Here is a 10249-nt window from a genome sequence, read left to right as displayed (position 1 = left end):
GTTTGTAGTAGAACCATAGTACATGTACATCCATTGTGTGCAGCCCTTTTTACCATGTGTCACATGTCACCTTCACTCATACCAAGAGGAGAATGTGCCGAGCGCTACTATAGTTTTTCATTTACTTCTAGGTACTGCTACCGTTAAGGGAAGGGATGACAGTTCCAAAAGGCAAGGTTTTTGCATTGAATTCAGCAGTAAAAGGCTTTTGGTACTTATGCCAAGGTGATTTATCAACAGAACCTACACACCAATCACCTTAAATGTTCAGTCAGGTTACTCGTAGCATCATCCTGCAGCCATTCAGCACCCCTGCCACCCTATAAACTGACTCCTATGATGGTGATGCCCTGCTCATCTTGTTATAACAGCATAGACTAAAAGTGCCTTAAAGCCCCAGCCTTCACTCTCAGGCCAGCGGCACACGTAGAGGCCCATTTGTCAAAGTCCAAATTTATCTCATTTTCTGAAAAATACTACAACCAAACCCACACAGTTTTTTTCCCCCGTTATTTATCAATATATTTTCCTGAAAATTTCCTGCGGGGGAAAAAAACCCCGAAAAAATCGTGAAAAAATTAATCATACACATTTTTCAGATTTGTTGTAGATCACATGGGCACCAAGTTATTTTCTGTTGCTGTAGGTGCATGTGGTGTAAGGTATAAATCTGCACAGCAAACACAACTGTATATTCTTGTGGGTACAAACCCTTGCTAAAACACCTCCATTCAATGCTATTTGTCAAAGAATCATCAGTGTAACAACAGCCAGTGTAATAACTGCTGCAATATTAAATACTGTTCAGCCTTGGCATAAAGTGTGTTTAATAGGAATGTGCAAAAGCCATATTAATTTGGACAATTACACAACATAAAGATAAGTGAATCCAACACCTAAGCCATGTAACTAGTACCACTACTGCTCAAGTCACATGTCTAAATCCCAAACCAAACCTTGCATTTGGGGCATCTCTTATGCAGTAAATGCAGTCAATACACCACTGGATGACTTGCAATTTTAAGGTTCCTTTTTTGTAAAACTAATTATACTATGTTATCATTATACTACTCCTTTGAGTGCTCTGGTCAAGAATGGGTCATATATTGTAATTAATTGTAAAGTATACCCATTTATATGCATGTATGCAGGAGCTAACATTTAGCTTGTTTTGGCCAAGGCTTACTTGAGGTCTATATCTCCAAAGTGGTTCTATCCATAGGCATAAATATCCCATGTGTTGAATGAATGTGCTATGCCCAAAATAAGCAATGTCTTCAGACTTCCCAGTTATGGCAAGGATATAAAAAGGTGGCAAGTCTGTATTTATTTATTTCAACCAAAGCCCTTAGCACACTCCTACAAGCAGGGCTGCGCTGGCTTTCCTCCCACCAAAGGGTTAAGTGACTGGTGCAGGAACAGACTCTGGGCAATTCTATGGACATTTTACCTGCTCTTATTTAAAGGGAATTATGCTGAGAAGTATCTGGAGACTGTTCCTGTGGTCCCCTAACCTTCCACCAGGCAGCCCTCTGAGCTATTTCTTTTATTAATGAACTGCATGTAGTGCACTAGAAGGTATATCCACATATAGTTTTGAGTTTACTCCCTTGTACAGGCTATGCCCTAAGAAATAAGAGGGAACCAATAAAGTTGGTTTACTAGAGAAGGATTTTATGAAGAAATCAGCCCTTTTTTTAGTTGCAGCAAATATTTATATTAAAATACATTTAGATATCAGCATATAGCTTGTAACATATATATTTTAATTTAGTGGGGGTGGAGGGAGGTTAGAGTGATTAAATGCCCTGAATTGCCCAGAACTATTGCTCTAAATGAAAACCGACACATTTAGGCTGTCGGATTTTTTTTTTTTTTGTAAATAACAGAAAGCTACGTAACATTTTTATTTACTTGTATAATCACACATGACATACAGGCCAATATAGTCTCTAACAGGAGACGGAGTTGCTCTGTGTTAAATTGCCTACTTATGTTACTAGTAAACTAGGTTACTGCATATAGCAGCCTTATGCTGTAGTCTTGTCCTTACCTACATAAGTATCAGCTACTGTATTACCTGCCATACTGAGATATACATGAAAGCTTTCATATTGGATGATGAGGAAAAACAGAAATAATCACTAGAATCTAGAATAGCAAAAATGGAACATGGACTAGCAGAGCTAAACTGGAAACACAAGAGATCAGGGGCCTAAATACACAAGAAATAAACTCTGTGACTGCTGAGGCAGCAGGTCTGGACTGGGATTCACAATAGGCCTTGGCATTCCAAGTACACAGAGGACAAAGCAGCCCCCACCAACCCAATAAATAGTGACTGTCTATGGCAGGGATCCCCAACCTTTTGAAGCCGTGAGCAACATTCAGAAGTAAAAGGAGTTGGGGAGCAACACAAGCATGAATAATGTTCTCGGGGTGCCAAATAAGGGCTGTGATTGGTCATTTGGCAGCCCCTATGTGGCTTGTCAACCTACATTGAGACTCTGTTTGGCAGTACACCTGGTTTTTATGAAACCAAAACTTGCCTCCAAGCCTGGTATTAAAATATAAGCATCTGCTGTGAGGCCACTGGGAGCAACATCCAAGGGGTTGGAGAGCAACATGTTGCTCACGAGCTACTGGTTGGGGACCACTGGTCTATGGTAACTTACAGCAGCCCCTATAGCATTTGCCAGAACCCACAGATTGCCAGTCCAGGCCTGGCTGAGGGGCCCAGTGGAAAACAGCTTCTGGCTTGATAAGCAGTTTCATTATAAGTTGATGAGAAAATCCCTTATTACAAAAGTTTAGGTGTGGCCCCACAATGATTTTACTGTGGGAACATTACCTTCTAATCATGCCAAGCACAAGATTTTTGGCTCACTCCATCTACTGAACAAAAGGATCACTGCCCAATCTAGAGATGGAAACTGGTTACTGTGGTGTATGTCAGTCTTTTCCTCTGTTTTTGCAGTTAGCAGAAAATGTAGAAGCAAATAGTGCTTTCAGCTGATGTTACATATGGACAGGATCATCAGTTGGGTAGTGTGCCTATTGAGTATCTGGTGGAATGACAAAGCAAACTTGCAAGTAGCAGCACACAATAAAATGGCCTTTAAAGGACATGTAAAGCCTACATTTTCCTACCATGTATATAGTTGGGCATGTCTTCCCCACCCAAGCCACATCGTTTTTACTGCATATACCCCCTTTATTTGTCAGCACCATTACATTTTTCTAAAACAAATAGCAGCTTTCACCCGGCGGCCATTTTCCATCTGACACATCATCAGTAACATTGAGACCCGTTTGCCGTATGCAATGCAGAATGCAGGTTTAAACAGGCACAACATACTTTGATAAAAAGTTCTGCTGGGGTTGAGCAATGTAATGGTAAAGCTGAGCTCAGGAGAAAAAAAATAGGATCAGACAGCTAGAGTTTTTATGGGAACCAGCAATGCGATCTCTTCATTGGCTGTTAGACTGGAGGGTGTGTTTAGTAATCTGAGCTGAGAAGAACTGAGCATGGTCATGAGCCAACAGCCAGAGCAAATTCATGAGGGAGGAAGCAGAGTGGGTTAGAGGAGAAGGATTTCTAAGTGATTGAGGGGATGATGCAGCCTTACTGTAAACCTTTTAACAACCAGAGTGGCAGTTTTCTAAAGATTTCAAAGAGGCAGTTCATTGATTACATTTTTGTGTGGGGGATTTACATGTCCTTTAAATAACAATGTAAATTTCAGGGTTTTTTCAAGCTTCTACAAATATAACATTTTGGTACTGGGAAGAGCCAAGTTAAGCAGTTACTCGTAATTTACTGCGTCTAAAAATACAGCAAACACATTAATCATTCACACAAGATTTCCTTCCGTGGCAAATTCAGTATGCCAGTTGAGATGGAGCTTTAAAAATAGTCTGGCTCTCAGCAGGCTGAAATGAAAATCCATACAAAAATAATAATTAGAAAATTGAAAATCATCTCTAAAAAGAACCAAACAGCTAATGGTTAAACAACACATACAGAAGACTAGGTGCCATTTGCTATGGAAAAGGTGTTTCTTCTTTTCAATTATTGCTGGATATAATATTGGATCACAACTACCTGCTTTATGATTTCAGCAGGCGTCGATAAAGGCAGCCAAGTATTAAGAGGCCTTACCTACAGGAAGGATGCCTTGTGCATTCAAATTCAACACTGAAGCAAAAGCAATCACTGAAAACGGCATACTTACATGGGTTTTACAAAACATGCTAAGGAGGCAGTAAATAAATCAGTTCACATAGCCGGGAGAAACAGTGACTTGCATTCCCTGTCTCTCTACTGAATGTAATACTAGACTATGTTTTCCTCCAAAAGTTGGCATGGATTAGGACTAGCTGCAAGAGGAACGTGTCACAGTTTGGAGAATGTGCTTCCCATTCATACACTGAATTGCTAGGGTGAACTAAAATACCTGTGTGAAAGCACCTGGCCCATGAAAAGCAGGGGGAAAAAAAAATCAATAAAACATTTATAAACTTATTAATTTTATTTGCATCTTCCTAATGGAGCTGCAAAACAATTTGAAACACAAGTTCAGTTTCCTCCTGCTTCACGTAGAAAAGGTGGTTTTAATTGGATTCCAGAGCAAACCTTCTACTCAACCCAAATCCGTTATCTGGGCCATGTTCCAAGAAGAATTTCTCTTTTCTTGTAATGTTTTTACAATTTCACAGTATGGATTTTTCCAGTTGTATGGGAAAAAAACAATTCTCAGTTTGTAGTTTTTTTTTTTAACAATTCTGTCCTTCCATGGTCTGTGACATGAGAAAAGACTGCACAACTTCTTCTGTTGATAGAGGGCTGGTGTTTACATCCTCAAGGGCATCAGTGACAGAAAACTGACGATCCCGTAACCGATTCCAGTTGGCCAATATATTGTGGTACTCAAATACTTTTTCATAATTGCCAACAGAATTATAAAGTTTTATGAGCCCTCTGTAGTCATACTCCAGTCCACTGTAACCTTCACCAAACAGTTTTTTCCCTAGAATTGGTCAGGTGAAAAAGAAAAAATGGAATTAGTTAACAAATCAATACCAAACAAAAAAAATTATCATTTGAATACTTACAATTGCTTCATTACACACAACTACACATTACAAATGCATTCACACTTCAGGCCAACTTGAGCAACTGATGACCATAAACACAACCCTCCCTTAAAACAGGAAATTGTTTATACATACCGTAATTTCTGTTTCCTGGTCACTCTCCATGGCAGCATTCACCAATGGGTTAACATCCCCGTGGGCCAGCGGACAGGACCTCCCCCAATAGTTCAAAAGGTTACACTTCCCTTCTCCCCTCAGTCTAATTATAAAGCTTGTCCTCAATGAGGGTGGGAAACTCCCTGGTGAATGCTGCCATGGAGAGTCACCAGGAAACAGAAATTACGGTATGTATAAACAATTTCCTGTTTTCCCATAGTCACCCATGGTCAGCATTCACCAATGGGAATTACCTAAGCTAAAATGAGGGGCGGGAATAATTGCATAACAGAAATTTTTATTCAACATAGTGTAATACAGATTGCAACACTTTTCTCCCAAATGCTGCTTCTTGGGAGGCCAATACATCTAATTTATAATGTTTCACAAACGTATTGATTGAAGACCACCTTGCTGATTTACAGATGCTGTCAGGCGACACCCCAGCCTCTGTCGCCCAGGAACTCGCCAACGCCCTGGTAGAGTGAGCCTTCAACCCTTTGGGAACCTTCCTGCCTGCCACATTGTAAGCCTTAGCGATGGCTGCAACAATCCAGGAACTGATGGTTCTCTTAGTTGGAGCTTGACCTTTCCTTGAACCGTTAGGAATTACAAACAGTTTGTCTGATTTTCTCCATGTCTTCGTCCTTTCCAAATAGATTTTAATGGCTCTCACTAAATCCAAAGTATGCCATACTACCTCTTCTTCTGACTTAGGATCTGGACAAAAGGACGGAAGAATCACCTCCAGATCTGAGTGAAACTTAGAAACGACTTTAGGTAAGAACCCAAATGCAGGTCTTAACACCACCTTGTCTTCAAATACCACTGTATGTGGCTCCGAGGCTGCTAAAGCAGACATTTCCCCTACTCTGCAAGCCGAGGTTATCGCCACTAGTAGGACTACTTTTAAAGTCATGTTCCATAATGAGGACTTTTGCAATGGCTCGAAAGGTGCTTTTGTTAATACTTTCAAGACAAAAGGAAGGTTCCATGGAGGAATAAAACTTTTCTTCATTGGTTTTATTCTTATTAGGGCATTAAAGAATCTCTTTACTAGAGGATCTTCTGCCCACGTATTACCAGTCAGGGCTGAGATTGCCGATATTTGACCTCTTAACGTACTTGATTGTAGATTTTTCTCATATCCTGAGAATAAAAAACTTACAACCATTGCAGAGGATGGAACCAAAGGATCTTCTCCTTTCCCTGCGACAAACTCCGCAAACTTTCCCCACACCTTGTAATATTGAGAAGAAGTATTACTTTTCCTTGACTTCAATAACATATTTATAACTTCATCTGTAAGCGAGAGGCTCCTCAATCTTTCCCTCTCAACCGCCAGGCCATCAAAGATAAATGATTGTGCTCTTGTATCTGGATTGCTCCCTGCGACAACCATCCTGGGAAGTTCGGAATTATCATTGGTTCCTCTATTGCCAACTTCTGGAGAAGAGGAAACCAAGGCCTCCTGGGCCAATAGGGAATTATTGCGATTGCCTCTACTTTCTCTCTCTTTATCTTTTTCAATATCCTCCAGATTAAGGGAAATGGTGGGAAAACATAGATCAAGTCCTCCGACCACCTTTGGCTCAGGCCATCCACTGCATAAGTCCCTTTGCAAGGGAATCTTGAATAGAATTGGCGACATTTCTTGTTCTGTGGGGATGCCATGACATCTATCTTTGGCTGCCCCCACCTTCTTACGACTTCCTTGAAAATGTTTTCGTGTAGGCTCCATTCCCCTGGGTCTATCACTGTTCTGCTGAGGAAGTCTGCTTTTAGATTCTCTCGGCCTGGAAGGTGCATCGCCGTCAATCCTTCCAGCCAGCCTTCTGCCCATTGAAACAAGGGTTTTACTTCTTCCATCAGTGACATGCTTCTGGTGCCCCCTTGTTTCACCACATATGCCACTGCCGTGGTGTTGTCGGTTACAATCTTTACTTGTTTGTCTTTCAACAGGTGTGCAAAAGAAAAAAGAGATTGCTTTATGGCTCTCAACTCTAGAATGTTTGATGAAACATTTTCTCCTTTCCAGGTGCCTTGCACGTATTTTTCGCCTATGTGGGCTCCCCACCCCACGCTTGATGCATCGGTGGTTACCATCACCCACTCTGGCTCTTCTAAGGGCACCCCTATTGCCAGGTTCTGCCGACTGCACCACCAAGTTAAACTTGTTTTTATCTCTTGTGGCACCTCTATTTTCTTTTGTAAATGTAAGTGAGGATGTCTCACCTTCCTTAGCAGAAAATTCTGCAAGGGCCTTGTGTGCCATCTTGCCCACCTGACTATTTGACAGGTTGCCGACATGGTTCCCAACACTTTTAAACATTGTTGTACTGAGACACTCTTCTGCTTTCTGAATGTTCTTATCAGCTCTATCACCTTTCTTTGTCTCTCCACTGGAAGACTGACTAGATTTTGATCTGTCTGAAAAAGGGCCCCCAGATATTGAAGAATTTGTTTGGGGTCCAGATTGCTTTTTCCTTCGTTTACTACCCATCCGTGGGCTAGAAGAAATTCTTTCACTCTGTAAGTATGTATCCTGGCTTCGGATCTTGAGTTTGCCACCACCAGAATATCGTCTAGATAGTGATACACTGCCAAACCTTCTTTCCTGAGTTCTGCTATAAGTGTCACTAGCACCTTCGTAAAAACTCTTGGAGACTGGGATAGACCGAATGGTAGGCACCTGAACTGCACATGCAGATCTCCTACTGCAAATCTCAAACTTCCTGTGCATGCTTGCCACTGGTATATGAAAATAAGCATCTCTCAGGTCTATGCTCGTCAGCCAATCGCCCACAGACACGGCTTGCATAATGGAGGCTAGAGACTCCATCTTGAATTTTCTGGCTCGCAAGAACTTGTTCACTCTTCTCATGTCGAGCACCGGTCTTAATGTTCCTGATGCCTTTTTTATCAGAAAAAGTCTTGAGTAAAGGCCCTTGAATTTTTCCTCTGGAGGAACTAGTTCTATCGCCTTTGACTCGAATAGCTGGTTCAAGTATTCTTGTACCACCTCTGCATTTTCGTTTCCTACTTTGAACACTGACTCGATGAAAAAATCTTTCCTGGGTACAGACTTGAATTCCAGTAGACATCCTGTCTCTATCACACCTTGCACCCAGGCATCTTGAATGGTTCTGGCCCAGACATGTGAGAACTTGGCTAATCTGCCTCCTACCATGCTCTGGGCCTTGCCACCTTCATTGCTGATTGGAAGTAGAAGGGGCTGAGGAGAAACCACTCGATCTTCTTGAGGTCCCCCTAGAGTTTTGACGTCCTGATCTCCACGAGGTTTGCCTAGAATATTCTCGCCCCGGCTTATATTGTCTGGAGCTTTTAAATGTTTTATCCCTAGCTTTTCCATAGCTGGGTTCATAACGGCCTTTCTTAGCTGGATTTTCTTGTGGGAGAAACACACTCTTGCCTCCAGATATTTTCTTTATAATAGCATCTAGCTTTTCACCGAATAACATTTCTCCTTCGAACGGTAGTTGGCATAGGTTAGATTTGGATGCAGTATCTGCTGCCCAAGATTTTAACCATAGTGCTCTCCTGGCTGCCACTGATAAGGCCATGGATCTAGCCGACAAATGCACGAGATCGATTGAAGCTTCCGACATAAACTCTGTCGCCATTTTACAATCTGATAGCATTTCCAATAGCTTTGGTCTCTTTACATTAGATGAAATTGCCTCACCAAGCTCGGACAGCCATACTTTTAACGCTCTAGATACTGAGGTTAGTGCAACCGCTGGCTTACAGGCTGCTCCTGCTGCTCCAAATGCCTTTCTCAGATTAAACTCCATCTTCTTTTCCATTGTTTCTCGAAATAATGCCCCATCATCTACTGGAAGGGTCGTCTTTTTGGCCAATCTAACTATGGCTGCATCTACTTTTGGTGGTGACTCCCAAAACTTCGACTCTTGTTCCTCAAAGGGGTATTTCTTATTGAATTTCCCCGCTGTTTGGGCTCTCTTTTCCGTCTTCTTCCATTCTGTCATGATAATCTCCTTGATGGAAGAATGCACAGGAAAACCTACCGCCTTCCTCCTTGAAGAGGGAAATAGCTTATCTGCTGAAGAGACTTTTGCCGATTCCACCGGAAAAGTCAGGGTTTGTCTGACTGCTTTTATCAGGGGATCAATAACAGCTATATCAAAAGTGGATTCTTCTTCTGATTCCACTTCTCCTTCCTCTGATCCCACCTGTGAAAAAGCTTCGGGATCTTCCGACAAATCTCCTTCTGAGACATCAGACAGTGATTCCATCTGTCTTGAATGTCTAGGTCTCTTTTTGGCATTCGATACTTCCTGGAATCCTTGAATAACTGCTTGTTTTATCACTGAAGCCAAGGACTCCGCAAACATCTGATTTTCCTGCGACATAGAAGTACCAGGTTCCTGACGTGCTTCTGCAGAAACTGAAGGCTTTTCAGGTGACTTTTCTTTTCTTCCTTCTGAGGCAGGAAGGCTGAACATAAATAACAATGTATTAAAATCAAGCCTGCTGTCCTGCATAATTATTCCACTCTCTTAAAACCTCACCTTTTCCCTCTGGGTTGAGAGGTTTTCCCCGTCATACCAGGTTCCATAGTTGAACTAGGTAAAGAGAGTAACATAATTCAGCAACTTTCCTTTTTTACAAAAAGGGGGTTTTTCCAGCTGAAAACTTACATAAAATATCACATACCTGTAACAAGTGCTCTTACTGCTCAGCATACACTGCTTGGCAAAATGGCACCCACAGGAAGTGTGGTCTCTTTAAATAGGGGGAGGTTGAACTCTGCCCCTATGAACTTTATCCCAGAGTGTAAGGGCCTTGCGCAACCTTGCGCCTGTATAAGCGCTACTTTTGCTTTACTTTTGGCGCCGCATCGTCCATTCAAACTTGCGCTGCCTTCCCTTATCCAAAATGGCCGCCCGGCCACTTCCGCCCTTACCTCCTGTCTTCCCCAGCTATGCGTCTCTCCATTACCAAGATGGCCGCC

The 10249-nt window shown here is 41.9% G+C and overlaps 1 protein-coding gene across 1 annotated transcript in view; it reads right to left on the bottom strand.

Moving 5' to 3' along the window:
* Nucleotides 1-4517: 4517 nt before the first annotated feature.
* Nucleotides 4518-10249, bottom strand: part of appbp2.S (amyloid beta precursor protein (cytoplasmic tail) binding protein 2 S homeolog) — a 32078-nt gene continuing 26346 nt past the window's right edge. Inside the window, 1 exon segment of the mRNA NM_001093550.1 lies at nt 4518-5030. Coding sequence (NP_001087019.1) covers nt 4777-5030 — 254 coding nt within the window. The 3' untranslated portion in view covers nt 4518-4776.

The sequence above is a fragment of the Xenopus laevis genome, chromosome 2S (assembly GCF_017654675.1).
Source record: "Xenopus laevis strain J_2021 chromosome 2S, Xenopus_laevis_v10.1, whole genome shotgun sequence".
NCBI lineage: Eukaryota > Metazoa > Chordata > Amphibia > Anura > Pipidae > Xenopus > Xenopus laevis.
The sequence above is the reverse complement of the archived record's forward strand: the minus strand, read 5'-3'. Positions and strand labels throughout refer to the sequence as shown.